Below are 26,315 nucleotides of genomic sequence, written 5' to 3'. Positions count from 1 at the left end.
AAATATTTATCTGCAAGTTCTTAAACCCCTCTTCGCTCCATAATAAACATATATATTATGGAGTGTTGCCAGGGACTTCAGAAGCAGAGCTCCACAGAGGGCAGATGCCAACTATGTTGTATCACTGACATCTGCCTCTAACAGCAGGAAATGGTGCTCCCGCCAACTGCTTCTGTTAATCTCTTAAATGCTGCTGTCAATCACTCAATTGCATTTAAGTGCTGCAATCTGCAAGACGTTAATTCAGGCTTCCATTGTTCCTCTCCCCATGTCACAATCATGGGGAGCCAATGGGTTCCTTGACAGCCAGGGGCCGTCTGAAGGCTTCGAGGCTTGTCACGGGATCTCATCTGTGACGTTCAGTCTATGGCTGAGCGACATAGAAGACTGTTCTTTTCACAATATACAGCAATATTGTGACATTGCTGTATATATTGCAAGCGATCAAACGATCGCAAGGTCGAGTCCCCTAAGTGGACGAAAAAACAGAGTAAAAAGTGAAAAAAAAATGTAAGAATATAAAAAAAAGTAAGAACTCAAATTACTTCTCTTTTTCCCAGATAACAATAAAACAATGTAGGAAATAAAAAAATACATATTTGGTATTGCTGTACCCAGAAAAGTCCGATCTATCAACATATAAAATTAATACCATAACAAGAAAAATAATTAAAACACCACAATTTTTGTTTTCGGGCACCACAAAATGCTAAAAAATGCAATAAAAAGCAATCAAAGTAAAAAATTTGCATGGATAAAAATACTAGCTAACCATTCTAAAAGAACAAGCCCCCACACAGCTCCAATGATGGTAATGTAAAACAAAAGTTACAGGTCTCAAAAAATGGTGACACAAACCAATTAATTTTATTTTTCTCCAAAATTCAGAATTTATTTTAAGCCAATAAAATAGAAAAAAACTATACAGTATATGTTTGGTATCTCCATAATCATACTGACCTGAGAAAATATCTTTCCAGGAAATTATTCCTGCTCAATTAAAGCCGTAAAAATAAAACCCAAAAGAACAATGGTAGAATTGAGTTTTTTTCACCATTTCACCACACGTGACTTTTTTTGTACTTTTCCCTTTAAAAAAAAAAAGCAGTCACATGTCTACAGTATGTCAGTGGAAAAATAAATTATGTCCATTTTAAAGAAGAAGAAAAAATATATAATGCAAAAAAGGAAATTGTGAGCAGAGGGAAGGCGTTATTGAGTATCTGTCATTTCAGTTTTCATCAATAGTACACATGAAAATTAGGAACTTTGCAAAATATCTTATCAGAGAAATCTGCTTTTTTCTTCTATAGAACTGATCATTCATTTTCAAAATTCTCAATTCACAAGTAAAATCTGTTCACAGATGTTATGTTACTGAGATAGAAGATGACAGTTGCTAATATAAGATTCTATGTAGATGTCAACCCCCTCCCTTGTACATGGAACATGATGAGCACCAACTGCCATCTACAACGCCTGGCAAAAATCATGGAATCACCGGCCTTGGGGGATGTTCATTCAGTTGTTTAATTTTGTAGAAAAAAAGCAGATCACAGACATGGCACAAAACTAAAGTCTTTTCAAATTGTAACTTTCTGGCTTTAAGAAACACTAAAAGAAATCAAGAACAAAAAATGTGGTAGTCAGTAATGGTTACTTTTTTAACCAAGCATAGGGAAAAAATTATGGAATCACTCAATTCTGAGGAAAAAAATTATGGAATCATGATAATCAAGCAAACAAAAAAACACTCCAACACATCACTAGTATTTTGTTGCACCACCTCTGGCTGTATTCCCCCGGACGAAGCTAACGCGAAACGTGCGTTGGGGCTCAGGACCGCACAATCAGGTTATGTAGCACAGTTACTTTATATTTATTTTATGTTAAGATCTGTCTAATACTTGTGTATGCTCTATTTATATATGGGGCCAAAGGACTGCTGATTATTTGGATGCTCCCCCAGCTGGCAGATGCACTTTCATTTACCTGGTGGCTATATGGTAGCAAGTAGCTGGATATAATGCACTATGCACTTTATCTCTTTATATTTAACCATTATGCCTCCATAGTAGTGGTGCAGCGCTATTATAGTGTTGGGATAGCTCTATATATATGAGCAATTTATAATCTTTATACTCAACATCCGAATAGCAACAATGATAACAAACTAGTGCAATAGGCATTCCATGCATATATAGAAAACTTTTGTATACACGTACTTACACTATATGTGCTGCATTGCTGTTTTTGTGCGTTTTTTTTGCATGTGTTCTCCATTTTTAGGTATTTTTTAATATTTGGATTTGTTTTGTTTTTTTTATATAATACTTAATAAAGCTTGAATTTTATAGATTTGATGACATTCACTTCCGTCTTCTTTCATTTTTTGAAATATATTTAGGTGTTAATGATGGCTTTCGTTTAGCTTTTCTGTATGTAAATCCTATTTCCTTTAGGCGGTTTCTTACAGTTCGGTCACACACGTTGACTACAGTTTCCACCCATTCGTTCCTCATTTGTCTTGTTGTGCATTTCCTGTTTTGGAGACATATTGCTTTAAGTTTCCGGTCTTGACTCTTTGTTGTCTTCTTTGGTCTACCAGTATGTTTGCCTTTAACAACTTTCCCATGTTGTTTGTAGTTGGTTCAAATTTTAGACACAGCTGACTGTGAACAACCAACATCTTTTGTAACATTGTGTGATGATTTACCCTCTTTTAAGAGTTTGATAATCATCTCCTTTGTTTCAATTGACATCTCTTGTGTTGGAGCCATGATTCATGTCAGTCCACTTGGTGCAACAGCTCTCCAAGGTGTGATGACTCCTTTTTAGATGCAGACTAACTAGCAGATCTAATATGATGCAGGTGTTAGTTTTGGGAATGAAAATTTACAGGGTGATTCCATAATTTTATCCTCATAAGTGAGTGATTCCATAATTTTTACCCTATGCTTGGTTAAAAAAAGTAACCATTACTGACTACCACATTTTTGGTTCTTGATTTCTTTTAGTGTTTCTTAAAGCCAGAAAGTTGCCATTTGAAATGACTTTAGTTTTGTGCCATGTCTGTGATCTGCTTTTTTTCAACAAAATTAACCCCTTAACGACCGCCGATACGCCTTTTAACGGCGGCAGTTAAGGGTAAGTGAAGGGTAAGTGAATAGCGCCCCCAGAGTCGGATTTTCTCAGAGAACATGATTCGGGTTTTTTTTTACCGACCCCCGAGTTGCAATCGCCGGTAATTAACCTTTTACCGGCGGTCGCAAAAAAAACACAAAAAAACGCGATTTCCCATTTAATTTCTCTGTCCTCCGATGTGATCGCACATCAGAGGACAGAGAAATGGGGTCCCCGATCGCCATCGATAGCCCCCGATACTCACCTGTCTCCCCCGGTGCTCCTTGTGGCTCCAGATGGGCGCCGCCATCTTGTTCCGGCCAAACAATGGTGGGCGCATGCGCAGTGCGCCCGCCGGCTGGCACCCGGAAGATCTTTGGGGTCTCGGCTGCCGGGGGTAGCCGAGACCCCAAAGAACATGTTCGGGGTCGGTTTTTACCGATCCCTGTTTTGCGATCGCCGGTAATTAGCTGTTTACCGGCGACTGCAAAGAAAAAAAAAAAAGGTTTTGTGTAATTCTCTGTCCTCTGATGTGATCACACATCAGAGGACAGAGAAATAGGGGGATTCGGGGACCCTGTTATACTTACCGGTGTCCCTGGGTCCTCCTGTGTCCTCTCCTGGCCGCTGGCTTCTTCCTCCGGTAAGAAAATGGCGGGCGCAGTGCGCATGAGTTGGGGCTAGGCTTAGGGTTAGGGTTGGGGCTAAAGTTAGGGAGGGTTAGAGTTGGGGCTAAATTTAGGGTTAGGGTTGGGGCTAAAGTTAGGGTTAGGGTTGGGGCTAAATTTAGGGTTAGGGTTGGGGCTAAAGTTAGGGTTAGGGTGGGGGCTAAATTTAGGGTTAGGGTTGGGGCTAAATTTAGGGTTAGGGTTGGGGCTAAATTTAGGATTAGGGTTGGGGCTAAAGTTAGGGTTAGGGTTGGGGCTAAAGTTAGGGTTAGGGTTGGGGCTAAAGTTAGGGTTAGGGTTGGGGCTAAAGTTAGGGCTAGGGTTGGGGCTAATGTTAGGACTAGGGTTGCGGCTAAAGTTAGGGTTAGAGTTGGGATTAGGGTTTGGATTAGGGTTGGCATTAGCGTTAGGTTTGGAATTAGGGTTAGGTTTGGAATTAGGGTTAAGATTAGGGTTGGGATTAGGGTTAGGGGTGTATTGGGATTAGCGTTAGGTTTGAGGTTAGGGTTGAGATTAGTATTAGGGGTGTGTTGGATTTAGGGTTCTGATCAGGGTTATGATTGTTTTGGGGTTAGGGTTGTGATTATCGTTAGGGTTGTGATTAGGATTATGGATCGGGTTGGGATTAGGGTTAGGAGTGTGTTGGCGTTAGGGTTGGAGTTAGAATTGGGGGGTGTCCACTGTTTAGGTACATCAGGGGGTCTCTAAACGCCACAGCCAATTTTACGCTCAAAAAGTCAAACGGTGCTCCCTCCCTTCTGAGCTCTGCCATGCGCCCAAACAGTGGTTTACCCCCACATATGGGGCATCAGCGTACTCGGGATAAATTGGACAACAACTTTTGGGGTCCAATTTCTCCTGTTACCCTTGTGAAAATAAAAACTTGGGGGCTAAAAAATCTTTTTTGTGGAAAAAAAATTTTATTTTTATTTTCACGACTGCATTATAAATTTCTGTGAAGCACTTGGGCATTCAAAGTTCTCACCACACATCTAGATAAGTTCCTTGGGGGGTCTAGTTTCCAAAATGGGGTCACTTGTGGGGGGTTTCTACTGTTTAGGTACATCAGGGGCTCTGCAAACGCAACATAACGCCCGCGGACCATTTTATCAAAGTCTGCATTCCAAAATGGCGCTCCTTCCCTTCCGAGCTCTGCCATGGGCCCGAACAGTGGTTTACCCCCACATATGGGGTATCAGCCTACTCAGCATAAATTGCACAATAAATTTTGGGGTCCAATTTCTCCTGTTACCCTTGTGAAAGTAAAAATTTGGGGGTGAAAAGATAATTTTTGTGGAAAAAATATGATTTTTTTTATTTTCATGGCTCTACATTATAAACTTCTGTGAAGCAGTTGGGGGTTCATAGTGCTAACCACACATCTAGATAAGCTCTTTGTGGGGTCTAGTTTCCAAAATTGTGTCACTTGTGGGGGTTTCTACTGTTTAGGTACATCAGGAGCTCTGCAAATGCAACATGACGCCCGCAGACCATCCCATCAAAGTCTGCATTTCAAGCGGCGCTCCTTCCCTTCCGAGCCCCGATGGGTGCCCAAACAGTGCCCTTCCCCCCACATATGGGGTATCAGCGTACTCAGGACAAACTGGTCAACAGATTTTGCGGTCCAATGTCTCCTGTCACCCTTGAGAAAATAAGAAATTGCAATTTCTGTGAAGCACTTGGGGGTTTAAAGTGCTCACCACACATCTAGATAAGTTCCATAAGGGGTCTAGTTTCCAAAATGGGGTCATTTGTGGGGGGTTTCTACTTTTTAGGCACATCAGGGGCTCTCCAAACGCGACATGGTGTCCGATCTCAATTCCAGCCAATTCTGCATTGAAAAAGTAAAACGGCACTCCTTCACTTCCAAGCTCTGCGGTGTGCCCAAACAGTGGTTTACCCCCACATATGGGGTATAGACGTACTCAGGAGAAATTGCACAACAACTTTTGTGGTCTAATTTCTCCTGTTACCCTTGTCAAAATAAAAATTTTGGGGCAAAATGATCCTTTTTTTAGAATAAATGCTATTTTTTATTTTCACGGCTCTACGTTATAAACTTCCGTGAAGCACCTGAGGGTTTAAAGTGCTCACCACACATCTAGATAAGTTCCTTAAGGGGTCTAGTTTCCAAAATGGAGTCACTTTTGGGGGGTTTCCACTGTTTAGGCACATCAGGGGCTCTCCAAACGCGACATGCGTCCGATCTCAATTCCAGCCAATTCTACATTGAAAAGTAAAACGACACTCCTTCTCTTCCAAGCTCTGCGGTGCGCCCAAACAGTGGTTTACCCCCACATATGGGGTATCGACGTACTCAGGATAAATTGCACAACAACTTTTGTGGTCTAATTTCTCCTGTTACCCTTGTGAAAATATGAATTTGTGGGCGAAAAGATCATTTTTGTGTAAACAAATGCGATTTTTTATTTTCACGGCTCTACTTTATAAACTTCTGTGAAGCACTTTGGGGCTCAAAGTGCTCACCATACATCTAGATAAGTTCCTTAAGGGGTCTAGTTTCCAAAATGGTGTCACTTCTGGGGGGTTTCCCCTGTTTAGGCACATCAGGGGCTCTCCAAACGCAACATGGCGTCCGATCTCAATTCTAGCCAATTCTGCATTGAAAAAGTCACACTGCGCTCCTTCTCTTCCAAGCTCTGCGGTGCGCCCAAACAGTGGTTTACCCCCACATATGAAGTATAGGCGTATTCAGGAGAAATTGCACAACAAAATTTATTGTTACATTTCTGTTTTTACACTTGTGAAAATAAAAAAAAATGGTTCTGAAGTAAAATGTTTGCAAAAAAAAGTTAAATGTTCATTTTTTCCTTCCACGTTGTTTCAGTTCCTGTGAAGCACGTAAAGGGTTAATAAAATTCTTGAATGTGGTTTTGAGCACCTTGAGGGGTGCAGTTTTTAGAATGCGGTCACACTTGGTTATTTTCTATCATATAGACCCCTCAAAATGACTTCAAATGTGATGTGATCCCTAAAAGAAAATGGTGTTGTAAAAATGAGAAATTGCTGGTCAACTTTTAACCCTTATAACTCCCTAACAAAAAAATGTTTTTTTTTCCAAAATTGTGCTGATGTAAAGTAGACATGTGGGAAATGTTATTTATTAACTATTTTTTGTGACATATCGCTCTGATTTAAGGGAATAAATATACAAAGTTTGAAAATTGCAAAATTTCAAAAATTTTCCCCATATTTGTTTTTTTTTCATAAATAATCGCAAGTAATATCGAAGAAATGTTACCACTAACATGAAGTACAATATGTCATGAAATAACAGTCTGAGAATCAGCAGGATCTGTTAAAGCATTCCAGAGTTATAACCTCATAAAGTGACAGTGGTCAGAATTGTAAAAATTGGCTTGGTCATTAAGTACCAAATTGGCTCTGTCACTAAGGGGTTAAACAACTGAATGAACATCCTCCAAGGCCGGTGATTCCATAATTTTTGCCAGGGGTTATAGTATCTCAGTTAACTTAATCTCTTCAGCAAACACACATTTTCCCCGAGAATTGAGAATTTTGAAAAGGAATGATCAAACCAAAGTTTCTCATTTTCTTGTGTGCTATTGATTTATGAAACCACTACCTGACAGACAGGCCGCAGTTTGTATGGATGGGGGAGGTGGTATCTGGCAGTGTATGGAGCAGTGTTGGAGCCCCTCAGGGTACAGTGCTGTCGCTCTTCCTCTTCACATTGTATACAGCTGACTTTCAGTATAATTCAGATTTTTGTCACCTCCAGAAATTCTCAGATGACTCAGTGATTGTAGGGGGCATTGTGGGGGGCCGGGGGAAAGAGGAATATAGAAAGGTGGTTTCTGACTTTGTGGATTGGTGCCAGACTAACTTTACAGAACTAAATGTAAAGAAACCCAAGGAGTTGGTGGTGAGTTATAGAAGGTAAAAGGAGGATTACTTACCGATCAATATTGCTGGCCAGGAGGTTGAGATTGTTGAGAGCTACAAATATTTGGGGGTTCACCTTGACAGTAAACTTGATTTGAGGTGTCATACAGAAAAGGTTTACAAGAAGGGAATGAGCTTTCTTCGGAAGCCCAGGTCATTCAATGTGTGCAGTAAAATGCTGGAAATGTTCTATCAGTCAGTTGTGGCAAGCGCCATTTTTTTGCTATCATATGCTGGGGCAGTAGTGTGCGAGTAGCTGACGCTAATAAGCTCAACAAACTTATCAAGAAGGCAAGCGCGGCTGTTGGCCTCCATCTGTACTCTTTTGAGGAGGTATTGGAGGATAGAATTCAGAAGAAGTGTAGGGCTATAATGATCAATAATACACACCCACTATACGAGCTGTTCTTGAAGCAGAAGAGCACATTCAGCAGCCGTCTAATCCTACTAAGGTGTAAGGAGAAATTCGGGAAATTGTTTGTACCTACTGCTATGGGGATCTACTATATAATTGTCTAAGGGTCACTTCCGTCTTTCTGTCTTTCTGTCTCTCTGTCTGTCTGTCACGGAAATCCCAAGTTGCTGATTGGTCGCTGCCAGCTGGCCGCGACCAATCAGCGACGGGCACAGTCCGGCCGCGAAATGGCCGCTCCCTACTCCCCTGCACTCAGTGCCCCCTCCATACTCCCCCCCCCCCCCCCCCCAGTCAGCGCCCACCACCCACATAGCATTGTAGCAGTCCGTTAAACCAACTGTGTTACACCACGGCATAACGTGGTGTAACGCAGTCTGTTAACTCTGCCATTAACCCTATGTGATGAACTTTTTACTATTGATGCTGCCGATGCAGCATCAATAGTAAAAAGATCTAATGTTAAAAATAATAAAATAAATAAAAAATCGTGCTGTTCTCACCTTCCAGCGCCTTTCCCGTTCCTTGCGACGCTCCGGGCCATGCATTGCGGTCTCGCGAGATGATGATGTAGCGCTCTCGCAAGACCGCTACGTCATAATCTCGCGAGACCGCAATGCATTCCTAAGACCGGAGCATCGTGAGGAGCATCTCTAAATGCCTCGCCTGGATCCGGGGGCCACCGGAGGGTGAGTATATAACTATTTTTTATTTTAATTTTTTTATAACGGGGATATGGTGCCCACACTGCTATATAGTACTTGGGCTGTGTTATATACTGCGTGGCTGCTATATACTACATGGGCAGTGTTATATACTAAGTGGGCTGTGTTATATACTACGTGGGCAGTGTTATATACTACGTGGGCAGTGTTATATACTACGTGGGCTGTGTTATATACTACATGGGCTGTGCTATATATTACGTGGGCAGTGTTATATACTACGTGGGCAGTGTTATATACTACGTGGGCTGTGTTATATACTACATGGGCTGTGCTATATATTACGTGGGCAGTGTTATATACTACGTGGACAGTGTTATATACTGCGTGGGCTGTGTTATACACTAAGTGGGCAGTGTTATATACTACGTGGGCAGTGTTATATACTGCGTGGGCTGTGTTATATACTACATGGGCAGTGTTATATACTACGTGCGCAGTGTTATATACTACGTGGGCTGTGTTATATACTACGTGGGCAGTGTTTTATACTGCGTGGGCTGTGTTATATACTACTTGGGCAATGTTATATACTATGTGGGCAGTGTTATGTACTGCGTGGGCTGTGTTATATACTACGAGCCTGTGTTATATACTACGTGGGCTGTGTTGTATACTACATGGGCTGTGTTATATACTATGTGGCTGTGCTATATACTATGTGGGCTGTGTTATATACTACGTAGCTGTGTTATATACTACGTGGCTGTGTTATATACTACGTGGCTGCTGTATACTATTTGGCTGTGCTATATACTACCTGGCTGTGCTATATTCTACATGGGCTGTGTTATATACTACGTGGCTGTGCTATATACTACGTGGCTGCTATATAATACGTGGGCTGTGTTATATACTACGTGACTGTGTTATATACTACATGGCTGCTATATACTACATGGCTGTGCTATATACTACGTGGTTGTGCTATATACTTCGTGGGCTGTGTTATATACTAGGTGGCTGTGCTATATACTACGTGGGCTGTGTTATATACTATGTGGCTGCTATATACTACGTGGCTCCTATATACTATGTGGCTGTGCTAAATACTACGTGGCTGTCTGTGTTACGTGGGCTGTGCTATATACTATGTGGCTGCTATATACATACATACATATTCTAGAATACCTGATGCGTTAGAATCAGGCCACCATCTAGTGTATAATAATTTCCTAAGGGTGGTAGACAACAATGACTGATTGCAGGTGTACTAATGTCAATTAACAGTGACTTATATACCTGAACCACCCACATTTATTTGTTATGTAATGTTGATATACTTCTGCAAGATTTGTGTTCTAATATTTCATGTACTGCTGTTTGTATTGCTGCTGTAATACCGTAATTTCCCCCAAGATCAATAGAGTGTATCGTGTCGTATAAAAATTTAAATGATAGTTACTCTAGTAGGGAGAAATATAACATTTTACAGGGGAATACTAAGGTGTGATTAAATAGGATATGTCTGTTTTAGTAAATAATACATATTTTTAAAGTTCTCAATTGTGCTATTCCTCTGTTATTCCTCCTACGAAATTATATGTAGTTTATATCAGATTAACTTTTGCTATTGATAATATGTTTTATAAACAAATTGAATGCTTTGCTTCAGATTCTAACAGCTGGCTGGGATGAGCTAGAGTGTCACCGAGTCTACATCTTTCTTTGTGATGTGACCAATTTACCTCGGAAAATGCAAAGTCTGGTTAGTAGCAAGCCAGGTAAGATGCTGAGTGGTCTAAAATAATAATATACATAATATAATATACATATGCATTCCCTCCATGAGTATTACATATCTCTATGTGCATTGTATGTCCTGGAAGCTTCATGCTGTTTTTCTGTTTGCTTGATTGTCGACATAGCCACCTCATAGAAAAATTTCCAGTCCTGGCATATGAAAAAGGTTATGGTTAAAACTTTATAGATTACTAGCTGAAGAGCCCGGCATTGCCTGGGCATAGTAAATATCTGTGGTTAGTTATAGAACCTCACTTCTCTTATTTTCCCATCATGCCTCTCATTTTCCACCTCACATCTTTCATTTTCCCCCTCACATCTCTCATTTTCTCCCTCACACCTCTCATTTCCCCCCTCACTCCTCTCATTTTCCCCCTCACTCCTCTTATTTTCCCCCTCACTCCTCTCCCCCCTCACTCCTCTCATTCCCCCCTAACACTTGTCATTTCAACCTCACATCTGTCATTTTACGATCACTCCACTATTTTCCCTCACTCCTCTCATTTTGCACTCACACCTTTTCATTTCCACCTCACACCTCTCATTTTCACCTCACACCTCTCATTTTCCCCTCAGTATATACATGTTTGTCATCTCCCTTATATATAGTATGCACCTGTATGTCATCTCCTGTATATAATACTTACCTGTATGTCATCTCCCCTGTATCTAATATATAATTGCCTAGAATACTACTTCCTGCAATTTGTGCCAACTTCCGTGGCTTTGTCCGGAGCTAATGTCCGGAGATAATGTCCGGAGCTAATGTCCGGAGATAATGTCCGGAGCTAATGTCCGGAGATAATGTCCGGAGCTAATGTCTGGAGATAAGTGACGTCACCAGTGTCCTACACCCAGGCAGAGCACAGGGGCCCCAGGCAGCATATGGGGCCCCAGGCAGAGCACAGTGGCCCCAGGCAGAGCACAGGGGCCCCAGGCAGCATATGGGGCCCCAGGCAGAGCACAGTGGTCCCAGGCAGAGCACAGTGGTCCCAGGCAGAGCACAGGGGCCCCAGGCAGCCTATGGGGCCCCAGGCAGAGCACAGTGGCCCCAGGCAGAGCACAGGGGCCCCAGGCAGCATATGGGGCCCCAGGCAGAGCACAGGGGCCCCAGGCAGCATATGGGGCCCCAGGCAGAGCACAGTGGCCCCAGGCAGAGCACAGGGGCCCCAGGCAGAACATGGGGCCCCAGGCAGAGCACAGGGGCCCCAGGCAGAGCACAGGGGCCCCAGGCAGCATATGGGGCCCCAGGCAGAGCACAGGGGCCCCAGGCAGAGCACAGGGGCCCCAGGCAGCATATGGGGCCCCAGGCAGAGCACAGTGGCCCCAGGCAGAGCACAGGGGCCCCAGGCAGAACATGGGGCCCCAGGCAGAGCACAGGGGCCCCAGGCAGAGCACAGGGGCCCAGGCAGCATATGGGGCCCCAGGCAGCATATGGGGCCCCAGGCAGCATATGGGGCCCCAGGCAGAGCACAGTGGCCCCAGGCAGGATATGGGGCCCCAGGCAGAGCACAGTGGCCCCAGGCAGAGCACAGGGGCCCCAGGCAGAGCACAGGGGCCCCAGGCAGAGCACAGGGGCCCCAGGCAGCCTATGGGGCCCCAGGCAGAGCACAGGGGCCCCAGGCAGAACATGGGGCCCCAGGCAGAGCACAGGGGCCCCAGGCAGAGCACAGGGGCCCCAGGCAGAGCACAGGGGCCCCAGGCAGCATATGGGGCCCCAGGCAGAGCACAGTGGCCCCAGGCAGAGCACAGGGGCCCCAGGCAGAGCACAGTGGTCCCAGGCAGAGCACAGTGGCCCCAGGCAGAACATGGGGCCCCAGGCAGAGCACAGGGGCCCCAGGCAGCATATGGGGCCCCAGGCAGAGCACAGTGGTCCCAGGTAGAGCACAGGGGCCCCAGGCAGCCTATGGGGCCCCAGGCAGAGCACAGGGGCCCCAGGCAGCATATGGGGCCCCAGGCAGAGCACAGGGGCCCCAGGCAGCATATGGGGCCCCAGGCAGAGCACAGTGGCCCCAGGCAGAGCACAGGGGCCCCAGGCAGAACATGGGGCCCCAGGCAGAGCACAGTAGCCCCAGGCAGAGCACAGGGGCCCCAGGCAGCATATGGGGCCCCAGGCAGAGCACAGGGGCCCCAGGCAGCATATGGGGCCCCAGGCAGAGCACAGCGATATTTTGGACCACTGTGCGGTGTTTCAGACCCCCTGTGTGATGTCTGGGGCCCTGTTCTTAAGTATATTAAAGATTAAAGTAACGTATATTAAAGTATATTATAGATCAAATTTGACACGTTTATGAGCACCATTGAGTGATATACTCAAGAATGACATAATTTTTCAACATTTTATGGTTTCAAACTGTAAACACTCAGAGTTTTTTTTACTTCAACCAGAAAACCTTAACGGTTCATAAAAAACTTGACTGTTCAGGATATGATAAAAGTCATAGTATTCTGAATCTTTAACTTATAAAGATACCTTTACATGGGGTGATTATTGGTTCCAGAGAGGCTTTCGGCCGATAATCGTACACATGGCTGGTGACAGGACAATACAATATAAACGTTCAAAGGTAAACACTGATAACATTAAAATCTAATATATAATTGCCTAGAATACTACTTCCGGCAATTTGTGCCAACTTCCGTGGCTTTGTCCGGAGATAATGTCCGGAGATAAGTGACGTCACCAGCGTCCTACACCCGCTCAGGGTGGACAAAGATATATGCCTTCGTGGTGCGCGGCACTTTTCTGATTGGTTGCCGCCTGCCGCGAGCGACCAATCAGAAATGTGCCGTACTGTCAAGAATTGTCAAGAGCTGGTGAGTGCAGCCATTTTTTGTTCTTTCTTACTATTATTTATTAATTGTATTATTCTTACATTTGAATAAATAAAGTATATATGGATTCTAGACTCCCGATTCTTTAGAATCGGGCTGCCATCTAGTATAGTATATACCTGTATGTCATCTCCCCTGTAAATAGTATATACCTGCTGTATGTCATCTCCTCCTGTATATTGTATATACCTATGTGTCATCTCCTCCTGTATATAGTATATACCTGTATGTCATCTCTTCTGTATATAGTATATACCTGTATGTCATTTCCTCCTATATATAGTATATACCTGTATGTCATCTCCTGTATACAGTATATACCTGTATGTCATCTCCCCTGTATATAGTATATACGTGTGTCATCTCCTCCTCTATATACCTATGTGTCATCTCCTATATATAGTATATACCTGTATGTCATCTCCTCCTGTATATAATATATACCTGTAAGTTATCTTCTGTATATAGTATATGCCTGTGTGTCATCTGCTCCTGTATATAGTATATACCTATGTGTCATCTCCCCTGTACATAGTATGCACCTGTATGTCATCTTCTCCTGTATTAGACCTCGTTCACACGTTATTTGGTCAGTATTTTTACCTCAGTATTTGTAAGCTAAATTGCCAGCCTGATAAATCCCCAGCCAACAGGAAGCCCTCCCCCCTGGCAGTATATATTAGCTCACACATACACATAATAGACAGGTCATGTGACTGACAGCTGCCGTATTTCCTATATGGTACATTTGTTGCTCTTGTAGTTTGTCTGCTTATTAATCAGATTTTTTATTTTTGAAGGATAATACTAGACTTGTGTGTGCTTTAGGGTGAGTTTCATGTGTCAAGTTGTGTGTGTTGAGTTGCGTGTGGCGACATGCATGTAGCGACTTTTGTGAGATGAGTTTTGTGTGGCGACATGCGTGTAGCAACTTTTTGTGTGTCGAGTTGCATGTGACAGGTTAGTGTAGCAAGTTGTGTGCAGCAAGTTTTGCGCATGGCGAGTTTTATATGTGGTGCGTTTTGAGTATGTGCAAGTTTTGTGTGAGGCAACTTTTGCATGTGTTGCAACTTTTGTGCATGTGGCAATTTTTCCGCGTGTGCAAGTTTTGCGTGTGGCGAGTTTTCCATTAGGTGAGTTTTGCATGTGTGGCGAGTTTTGCGTGAGCCTAGTTTTACATGTGGCGAGTTTTGCATGTGGCGAACTTTGCGCGTGGCGTGTTTTGAGCTGTGACTTTTGTGTTTCGACTTTTATGTGGCGAGGTTGGTGTATGTGTGGTGAAATGTGTGCTGAGGGTGGTATATGTGTTTAAGCACATGGTAGTGTGTGGCGCATTTTGTGTGTGTTCATATACCCGTGTGTGGTGAGTATCCCATGTCGGGGCCCCACCTTAGCAACTGTATTGTATATACTCTTTGGCGCCATCGCTCTCATTCTTTAAGTCCCCCTTGTTCTGGCAGCTATCAATTTGCCTCCAACACTTTTCCTTTCACTTTTCCCCATTATGTAGATAGGGGCAAAATTGTTTGGTGAATTGCAAAGCACGGGGTTAAAATTTTGCCTCACAACATAGCCTATGATGCTCTCGGGGTCCAGACGTGTGACTGTGCAAAATTTTGTGGCTGTAGCTGCGACGGTGCAGATGCCAATCCCGGACATACACACATACATACACACATACATACACACACAAATTCAGCTTTATATATTAGATATATGAAGAAGTTTAATAGGCTATAAAATCACAATGGGAACGGAGTAAATGTTTGTCATCTTATCGGTGACAAGAAAATGTCAATTAGATGTTTGTTTGTGCTGTACTTCCATACCACATAGCTATTAATGGAATTACTTCCTTTATCAGCTGTAATGTTTCCATCTACCGTCTCTTCCTTAGCTATATATATAATTCTCTAAGGGGTACTTCCGTCTGTTTGTGTGTCTGTAACGGAAATCCCGCTTTGCTGATCGCAATCAGCGACGGGCGCAGTCCGGCTGCGAATTCGCCCTTCCCTACTCCCCTCCAGTCAGTGCCCCCTCCCTACTCCCCAGTCAGTGCCCCCATAGCGGTTTAGCAGTACATTAAACGGACTGCATTACGTCTGTTAACGCTGCTATTAACCCTGTGACCAACTTTTTACTATTGATGCTGCCTATGCAGCATCAATATTAAAAAGATCTAATGTTAGAAATAATAAAAAAAATAAAAAATCATTATATTCTCACCTTCCGGCGCCTTTCCCGCTCCTCGCAATGCTCGGGGCCAAGAATGCATTGCGGCAATGACCGGACATGACGTAGCGGTCTCGCGAGATGATGACGTAGCGGTCTCGCGAGACCGCTACATCATCACGTGTTATTGCCGCAATGCATTCTTGGGACCGGAGCGTCGCGAGGAGCATATCTAAATGCCTGGGCTGGATCCGGGCGCCGCCAGAAGGTGAGTATATAACTATTTTTTAATTTAATTCTTTTTTTAACGGGATATGGTGCCCACATTGCTATATACTACGTGGGCTGTGTTATATACTGCATGGTCTGTGTTATATACTGCGTGGCTTGTTATATACTACGTCTCTGTGCTATATACTACGTGGGCTGTGCTATATACTACGTGGCTGTGCAATATACTATGTGGCTGTGTTATATATTGCATAGGCTGTGTTATATGCTGCGTGGCCTGTGTTATATACTACGTCTCTGTGCTATATCTACATTTGCTGTGCTATATACTATGCGGGCTGTGTTATATATATCTCCCAGGAGACCCCCAGCCGCAAGATGGCCTCGGGGTCCTTCGAGGTCCTGCAGGGAAGGTGACTTGTGAACGCCTGCTGACATGCCTACTTCCCTGCCTGTCAGATACTGATGTGATACTCTGCAATGCACCATACAGTGATGTCCCATGATGGGACAATGTAAAAAAGTAAAATGCACACACACACACACACACACATATATATATATATATATATATATATATATATATATATATATATATATATATATATATATATTGATGGTGGCCCGATTCTAGGGCATCGGGTATTCTAGAATATGTATGCGTAGTGTATAGCACAGCCCACGTAGTATATTGCGCAGCCCACGCAGTACATTGCTCAGCCCACGCAGTACATTGCGCAGCCCCTGCAGTACATTGCGCAGCCCGCGCAGTACATTGCGCAGCCCACGCAGTACATTGCGCAGCCCACGCAGTACATTGCGCAGCCAACGCAGTAAATTGCGCAGCCAACGCAGTACATTGCGCAGCCCACGTAGTACATTGCGCAGCCCACGTAGTACATTGCGCAGCCCACGTAGTACATTGCGCAGCCTACGTAGAATATTGCGCAGCCCACGTTGTATATTGTGCAGCCCACCTAGTACATTGCGCAGCCCACGTATTACATTCCGCAGCCCACGTTGTACATTGCGCAGCCCACGTTGTACATTGCGCAGCCCATGTAGTTTATTGCACAGCCCACGTAGTATATTGCGCTGCCCACGTAGTATATTGCGCAGCCCATGTAGTTTATTGCACAGCCCACGTAGTATATTGCGCTGCCCACGTAGTATATTGCGCAGCCCACGTAGTATATTGCGCAGCCCACGTTGTATATTGCGCAGCCCATGTTGTATATTGCGCAGCCCACGTTGTATATTGCGCAGCCCACGTTGTATATTGCGCAGCCCACATATATAGCAATGTGGGCATGTTATCCCTGTTAAAAAAAAAATAATTAAAATAAAAAATAGTTCTATACTCACCTTCCGTTGGCGACTGGATCCAGGAAGCGGTTACCGATGCTTGGGATCCACCGAAGCTCCGCCGATCCGCTCGCGCCGGCCGCCATCTTCCGTTCCCAGGATGCATTGCGAAATTACCCAGATGACTTAGCGGTCTTGCGAGACCGCTAAGTCTTCTGGGTAATTTCGCAATGCATCGCCGGGAACGGAAGATGGCGGCCGGCGCAAGCGGCTCGGCAGACTACGGAGTGTGAGTATAGCAGGTTTTTTGTTTTTTTATTATTTTTAACATTACATTTTTTTACTATTGATGCCGCATAGGCTGCATCAATACTAAAAAATTGGGGACACACAGGGTTAATAGCAGCGGTTACGGAGTGCGTTACCCGCGGCATAACGCAATCCGTTACCGCCGGCATTAACCCTGTGTGAGCGGTGACCGGAGGGGAGTATGCGGGCGCCGGGGAGTATGCGGGCGCCGGGCAGTGAGTGCGGGGAGTAAGGAGCGGCCATTTTCTTCCGGACTGTGCGCGTCGCTGAGTGGTCGTGGAAATGGTCGTGGGCGTTTTGCCACGACCAATCAGTGACAGAAAGACAGACAGACAGAAAGACGGAAGTACCCCTTAGGCAATTATATAGTAGATATACACATACATATATACATATATATATATATATATATATATATATATACAGTATATATATATATATACACTAGATGGTGGCCCGATTCTAGTGTATCGGGTATTCTAGAATATGTATGTCCACGTAGTATGTTGCCAGCCACGTAGTATATTGCCCAGCGACGTAGTATATTTCCCAGCGACGTAGTATATTGCCCAGCGACGTAGTATGTTGCCCAGCGACGTAGTATGTTGCCCAGCGACGTAGTATATAGCACAGCCACGTAGTATGTTGCCCCGCGATGTAGTATATTGCCCAGCGACGTAGTATATTGCCCAGCCACGTAGTATATTGCCCAGCCACGTAGTATATAGCACAGCCACGTAGTATATTGCCCAGTGACGTAGTATATTGCCAAGTGACGTAGTATACAGCACAGAGCCACGTAGTATATTGCCCAGCCACGTAGTATATTGGGCAGTCACGTAGTATATTGCCCAGCTATGTAATAGGGCGTTTTGCCACAACCAATCAGCGACTTGGATTCCATGACAGACAGAGGCCGCAACCAATGAATATCCGTGACAGACAGAAGGACAGACAGACAGAAAAACGGAAGTGACCCTTAGACAATTATATAGTATCTCTCTCTCTCTCTCTCTCTCTCTCTCTCTCTCTCTCTCTCTCTCTCTCTCTCTCTCTCTCTCTCTATATATATATATATATATATATATATATATATATATATATATTAAAATGTGTAAAAAAAATTCCAAATAAAAAAAATAAAAAAAAAAGAATCAAATATTTTATCAATAAATACATTTAACCCCTTAAGCCCCGAGGGTAGTTTGCACGTTAATGACCGGGCCAATTTTTACAATTCTGACCACTGTCCCTTTATGAGGTTATAAACGCTTTATGGAACGCTTTAACAGATCCCGGTGATTCTGACATTGTTTTCTCGAGACATATTGTACTTCATGATAGTGGTAAAACTTCGCAATTTTCCAACTTTGAATTTTTATGCCCTTAAATCACAGAGATATGTCACACAAAATACTAAATAAGGGCTGTCCCACACGTCCAGATAATTCCGGTACCGGAATAAATCGGTACCGGAGTTATCCGTGTCCGTGTGCCTGGGAACTCACGGAGGCCATACCTGCGGCACACGTGTGCCGCCCGTATGGCGAGTGGGTACCACACGGAGCGTGTGGTACCCACTCTGCATGGTGCTGAAGCTGCTGAAGCTGCGATTCATATCCTCTCTGCAGTAACGTTTGCTGCAGAGAAAATATGAAGAATAGTGTTAAAAATAAAGATTTAGGTGTCCGCCGCCCCCCCACCCCCTGTGCGCCCCCCCGCTGGTCAGAAAATACTTACCCGGGTCCCCCGTCGGCTGTCGCTCCTTCTTGGTCTTGCCGCGGCTTCTCCTGCATGCGGTCACGTGGGCCCGATCATTTACAGTCATGAATATGTGGCTCCACCTCCATAGGGGCGGAGCCGACTATTCATGATTGTAATTGATCGGCCCCACGTGACCGCATACAGTAGGAGGCGCGGCCAGACCAGGAAGGAGCGTGTAAGTATTTTCTGACCAGCGGGGGGGCGCACAGGGGGTGGGGGGGCGGCGGACACCTAAATCTTTATTTTTAACACTATTCTTCATATTTTCTCTATAGCAAACGCTGCTACAGGGAAGATATGAATACCGGCTTCAGCACCATGTGGGGGGGACAGCGCTTACTGTAGCGCTGTCTCCGGCACGCACACGGACCCCAGACGGAGAATGTCCGTGTGAGGTCCGTGTTTTACGCGGACCCATTGACTCTATTGGGTCCGTGTAAAACGTGCGCTCCCACGAACACTGACATGTCTCCGTGTTTGGCACACGGAGACACGGTCCGCACACGGTCCGCAAAAAATCAATGACATCTGAACAGATGCATTGATTTTTATGGGTCTACGTGTGTCAGTGTCTCCGGTACGTGAGGAAACTGTCACCTCACGTACCGGAGCCACTGACGTGTGAAACCGGCCTAAGTAAAATTTCCACATGCCTACTTTACATCAGCACAATTTTGGAAACAACATTTTTTTTTGTTAGGGAGTTATAAGGCTATGTGCACACGTAGGAAATGTGGTGCAGAATTTTCTGCACTAAATCTGCATCTCCTGGCAGAATCCGCAGGTGCAGATTTTCTGTGGATTTTGTGCAGTTTTTGTGCAGATTTTACCAGTGCGGATTTTTATCATGGAGGGGTGCAGAAACGCTGCAGAACTACACAAAAGCACTGATTTTTCTGCACCATCTGCACAGCTATTTTTTTTTACCATTGTTTTACATTGTACTGTAAATCACAGTGCGGAACTGCACCTTTTCTGCGCAGAAAAATCCACTGCAGTTCTGCACCAAATCTGCATCGTGTGCACACAGCCTAAGGGTTAAAAGTTGACAAGCAATTTCTCATTTTTACAACACCATTTTTGTTGTAGGGACCATATCACATTTGAAGTCATTTTGAGGGGTCTATATGATAGAAAATAACCAAGTGTGACACCATTCTAAAAACTGCACCCCTCAAAGTGCTCAAAACCACATTCAAGAAGTTTATTAACCCTTCAGGTGTTTCACAGGAATTTTTGGAATGTTTAAAAAAAAATGAACATTTAATTTTTTTCACAAAAAATTTACTTCAGCTCCAATTTGTTTTATTTTACCAAGGGTAACAGGAGAAAATGGACCCCAAAAGTTGTTGTACAATTTGTCTTGAGTACCCCGATACCCCATATGTGGGGGTAAACCACTGTTTGGGCGCATGGCAGAGCTCAGAAGGGAAGGAGCGCCATTTGACTTTTCAATGCAAAATTGACTGTAATTGAGATGGGACGCCAGGTTGCGTTTGGAGAGCCACTAATGTGCCTAAACATTGAAACCCCCAGAAATGACACCATTTTGGAAAGTAGACCCCCTAAGGATCTTATCTAGATGTGTTGTGAGAGCTTTAAACCCCCAAGTGTTTCACTAAAGTTTATAACGCAAAAATTATTTTTTAGCCCCCAGTTTTGTATTTTCCCAAGGGTAACAGGAGAAATTGGACAACAAAAGTTGTTGTGCAATTTGTCCTGAGTACGCTGATACCCCATATGTGGGGGGTAACCACCGTTTCGGCGCATGGCAGAGCTCTGAAGGGAAGGAGCGCCATTTGGAATGCAGACTTAGATGGAATGGTCTGCAGGTGTCACATTGCGTTTGCAGAGCCCCTAATGTACCTAAACAGTAGAAACCCCCCACAAGTGACCCCATATTGGAAACTAGACCCCCCCACGGAACTTATCTAGATGTGTTGTGAGAACTTTGAACCCCCAATTGTTTCACTACAGTTAATATCGCAGAGCCGTGAAAATAAAAAATCATTTTTTTTCCACAAAAAATATCTTTAACACCCAGTTTTGTATTTTCCCAAGGGTAACAGGAGAAAGTGGTCCCCAAACGTTGTTGTCCAATTAGTCCTGAGTACGCTGATACCCCATATGTGGGGAGGAACCACTGTTTGGGCGCATGGCAGAGCTTGGAAGGGAAGGAGTGCCATTTGGAATGCAGACTTAGATGGATTGGTCGGCACGCGTCACGTTGCATTTGCAGAGCCCCTGATGTACCTAAACAGTAGAAACCCCCCACAAGTGACTCCATATTGGAACCTAGACCCCCCAAGGAACTTATCTAGATGTGTTGTGAGAACTTTGAACCCCAAAGTATTTCACTACAGTTTATAACTCAGAGCCGTAAAAATAAATTTTTTCCCACAAAAATGGTTTTTTAGCCCCCAAAATTTTTATTTTCCCAAGGGTAACAAGAGAAATTAGATCCCAGAAGATGTTGTCCAATTTGTCCTGAGTACGCTGATACCCCATATGTTGGGGTAAACCCCTGTTTGGGCGCACGGGAGAGCTCAGAAGGGAAGGAGCACTGGTTTACTTTTTCAGCACAGAATTGGCTGGAATTGAGATCGGATACCATGTCGCGTTTGGAGAGGCCTGATGTGCCTAAACCTTGGAAACCCCCAATTCTAACTGAAACCCTAACCCAAACACACCCCTAATCCCAACCACACCCCTAACCCTGACATACCCCTAACCCTAATCCCAACCGTAAATCCAAACCCTAACACTAGCCCCAACCCTAACCCTAGCCCCAACCCTAACCCTAGCCCCAACCCTAACCTTAATCCTAGCCCTAACCCTAGCCCTAATCCTAATGGGAAAATGGAAATAAATAAATAAATTTTATTATTTTTCCCTAACTAAGGGGGTGATGAAGGGGGGTTTGATTTACTATTTACAGTGGGGGTTTTTAGCAATAAGCATATTTTTATGATTGGCAGCTGTCACACACTAAAAGACACTTTTTTTGCAAAAAATATTTTTTTGCGTTACCATATTTTGAGAGCTATAATTGTTCCATATTTTGGTCCACAGAGACATGTGAGGTCTTGTTTTTTGCCGGACGAGTTGACGTTTTCGGGCACGTGACATTTTTTGATTGCTTTTTATTCCGATTTTTGTGAGGCAGTATGACCAAAAAACAGCTATTCATGAATTTCTTTTGGAGGGGGGGCGTTTATACCGTTCCGCATTTGGTAAAATGGATAAAGCACTTTTATTCTTCAGGTCAGTACAATTACAGCGATACCTCATTTATATAATTTTTTTATGTTTTGGCGCTTTAATACGATAAAAACTATTTTATAGAAAAAAGAATATTTTTGCATCGCTTTATTCTGAGGACTATAACTTTTTTATTTTTCCGCTGATGACGCTGTATGGGGCTCGTTTTTTGCGGGACAAGATGACGTTTTCAGCGGTACCATGGTTATTTATATCTGTCTTTTTGATCGCGTGCTATTGCACTTTTTGTTAGGCGGTATGATAATAAAGCGTTGTTTTTTGCCTCATTTTTTTTCTACGGTGTTTACTGAAGGTTAAATAGCAGCACAGTTTTATAGATGGGGTCGTTACAGACGCGGCGATACTAAATATGTGTACTTTTATTGTTTTCTTTTTTTAATTTAGATAAAGGAATGTATTTATGGGAACAATATATACAGTATATATTTTTTTCCTTTATATAGGAATTTTTTTTTTTTTTACACCTCTGAATATATTATTTTTTTACTTTATAACATTGCCCCGGGGGGGGGGGGGGGAAGGGCATCATGTTATAAGGTCAGATCGCTGGTCTGACACTTTGCAGAGCACTGTGTCAGATCAGCGATCTGACATGCAGGGCTGCAGACTTACCAGCGCTTGCTCTGAGCAGGCGCTGGTAAGCCACCTCCCTGCAGGACCCTGATGCAGCCGCGCGGCCATTTTGGATCCGGGGCCTGCAGGGAGGAGACGCTCGGTACAAGGTGAGCACATCGCCTTGTACCGAGGGTCTCAGGGAAGCATGCAGGGAGCCCCCCTCCCTGTGCGATGCTTCCCTGTACCGCCAGAACGCTGCGATCATGTTTGATCGCAGTGTACCAGGGGTTAATGTGCCTGGGGCGGTCCGTGACCGCTCCTGGCACATAGTGCCGGATATCAGCTGCGATAGTCAGCTGACACTCGGCCGCGCTCCCCGCTATGACGTACTATCCCGTCCCTGGGAATTAAGTCCCAGGTCACCTTGACGGGATAGTAGGTCATATGGGATTTAGGGGTTAAATATGTAAAAAAGAAAAAACAAAAAGCATATTTGGTATCACCGCATCCATAAGGACCTGTTCTATAAAATTTTCCCACTAGTTAACCCCTTCAGTGAACACCGTAAAAATAAAAAAAACGAGGCAAAAAACAATGCTTTATCATCATACCGCCGAACAAAAAGTGCAATAAAACGCAATCAAAAAGACGAATGTAAGTAAAAATGGTACCAATTAAATCGTAATTTTGTCAGGCAAGAAACAAGCCATCATACAGCTCCATCAGCAGAAAAATAAAAGTTATGGCTCTCAGAATAAAGCGATGGAAAAATAATAATTTTTTCTATAAAATAGTTGTTATTGTGTAAAAGTGCCAAAACACAAGAAAACAATCTAAATTGGATATCGCTGTAATCGTACTGACCCGAAAAATTTAGCTGCCTTACCAATTTTGCCACACACGGAATGGTATAAAAAAACAAAACAAAAAGGAATTCCTGAATTTCGGGTTTTTGGTTAGCTCGTCCGGCAAAAAACAAGCCATAACATCACTCTGTCCCACACCCATGGCATTGGCGTTTAAACCCGAACCTTCTTGAAGACATTAACACCAAAAATGCTGTAGAAGAAGCAATCTCTGAGTTTTTGCACTATCACGGAACGGATGAAACCCCCCTCTCCATCCAATAGGAAGCTCTAAAACGCATAATTAGGGGTGTCCTAATCAAAGAAGGCACTAGACTTAAGAAAGCAAAAACCCATGCGATAGAAAATCTTTTGAAGCAAATACATTCTCTTGAACAATTCCATAAAAAATCCATCTGCTGATATCTTGATTAACTTGAACAAGCAAAAAGATGTCCTGAAGGGACTTCTAGACCAAAGCTACTCAAAACATATGGAAAGGTTACAGCAGTTTTTTTATGGATTTGCAGAAAACTGTGGTGGCCCTCTAGCTAGAAACATCCATCCTAAAGCCTCAACGACATGTTTCCAATCGATACAGGATCCGTAATCAATCAATCCAAACAAATTGCTGAGGCATTTAAAGGATGTTATAGCTCCCTGTACAATATTGAGGGCCAATATATAGATATGTGACCAACCCAACTTCATTTGAAAATTGATCAATACATGAAAAACACTGCTCTGCCCTCAATACTGGATGACACAAAGGCATCCCTAGAGCAGTCATTTGAAGAAGAGGAGGTACTTCAGGTCATCCAAAGCTCCCCATCTAATAAATTCCCAGGTCCAGATGGGTACTGCCAAATTTTATAAACAATTTGCTACGCAATTAACATAATTCTTAACCAAAGTATTTAATTCAGTTTCACTTCAAACCCTTTTCCCAGACAAACTCTGGAAGCCCATATTTCGATGAAAGGGAGGCAAGAGACAACACAATTAAAACGATTCAAAACACTAGATAAACACAACAGCTGTCAATCACTAATGGAATTGGTGTGAACAAGACATTCGTTGTGCATGGCAGACCATTCTGCACTGGGTCACAACACTATCCAGGTAATTTGGTTTATTTTAAGCATTCAGTCCATAACCAAGTATCTAATTTTACCATGAGCTCTACCTTGGACGCTCCTTAACCCGTTCCTAACATGCGCCGTACTAGTACTGCCCTGCAGGAACTGCATTCCCGCAAACTGCAGTACTAGTATGGCGTCACAATCACGCGGTCTCATGGTGAGCTCAGCGGCGATCGCGTGCGGGTGTCAGCTGTATGTGATAGCTGACACCCAGCATCAATGCCCACGATTGCTGCTAGTGCCGATCGTGGGAATTTAACCCCTCTGATGCCACTGTCAGTAGTGACAGCGGCATAGAGAACAATCGCGCAGGGAGGGGGCTCCCTGCACTCTCCCACCGGAACAACGCAATGCGATCGCGTTGTTCCGATGGTCTCCATGGAGACCCCGGATCCAAAATGGCTGCGGGGTCCTTCCGGATCCTTTGGTGAGGTGGCTTGTCAGCTGTTGTGAATTTGCTTTTTGCTCCCTCTAGTGGTTACTAGTTTTTTGACTCTGTTTTTTCTGTCATTCCTTTTATCCGCACCTGGGTCGTTAGTTAGGGGTGTTGCTATATAAGCTCCCTGGACCTTCAGTTCTATGCCTGGCAACGTAGTTATCAGAGCTAGTCTGCTGTGCTCTTGTCTACTGATCCTGGTTCCAGTTATATCAGCTAAGTCTGCCTTTTGCTTTTTGCTATTTGTTTTGGTTTTGTATTTTTGTCCAGCTTGTTCCAAATCTATATCCTGACCTTTGCTGGAAGCTCTAGGGGGCTGGTGTTCTCCCCCCGGACCGTTAGACGGTTCGGGGGTTCTTGAATTTCCAGTGTGGATTTTGATAGGGTTTTTGTTGACCATATAAGTTACCTTTCTTTATTCTGCTATCAGTAAGCGGGCCTCTCTGTGCTAAACCTGGTTCATTTCTGTGTTTGTCATTTCCTCTTACCTCACCGTCATTATTTGTGGGGGGCTTCTATCTAGCTTTGGGGTCCCCTTCTCTGGAGGCAAGAAAGGTCTTTGTTTTCCTCTACTAGGGGTAGCTAGATTCTCCGGCTGGCGCGTGTCATCTAGAATCAACGTAGGAATGATCCCCGGCTACTTCTAGTGTTGGCGTTAGGAGTAGATATATGGTCAACCCAGTTACCACTGCCCTATGAGCTGGATTTTTGTATTCTGCAGACTTCCACGTTCCTCTGAGACCCTCGCCATTGGGGTCATAACAGTTTGCCAGGCCAGTATTAAATGTTTAATGCATTGCAGAAGAGGGATTATAAGAAAGAAGATTCTGAGTTTTTTTTT

At 43.9% G+C, this 26,315-nt stretch overlaps 1 protein-coding gene across 6 annotated transcripts in view; it reads left to right on the top strand.

Annotated features, from left to right (window-relative positions):
* The window catches only part of FBXO47 (F-box protein 47), a 294,585-nt gene that overhangs the window by 161,995 nt on the left and 106,275 nt on the right, over positions 1-26,315 (top strand). For all 6 annotated transcript variants that reach the window (XR_013213411.1, XM_077252314.1, XM_077252317.1 and 3 more), the window contains one exon: positions 10,471-10,579. Coding sequence is in view for 5 of the 6 variants with exons in the window: in XM_077252314.1 (XP_077108429.1) it covers positions 10,471-10,579 (109 nt within the window). In the remaining variant the exon portion in view is untranslated. The remainder of the gene's footprint in view (positions 1-10,470; positions 10,580-26,315) is intronic.

The sequence above is a fragment of the Ranitomeya variabilis genome, chromosome 4 (genome assembly GCF_051348905.1).
Source record: "Ranitomeya variabilis isolate aRanVar5 chromosome 4, aRanVar5.hap1, whole genome shotgun sequence".
NCBI classification, from domain to species: domain Eukaryota; kingdom Metazoa; phylum Chordata; class Amphibia; order Anura; family Dendrobatidae; genus Ranitomeya; species Ranitomeya variabilis.
The sequence above is the reverse complement of the archived record's forward strand: the minus strand, read 5'-3'. Positions and strand labels throughout refer to the sequence as shown.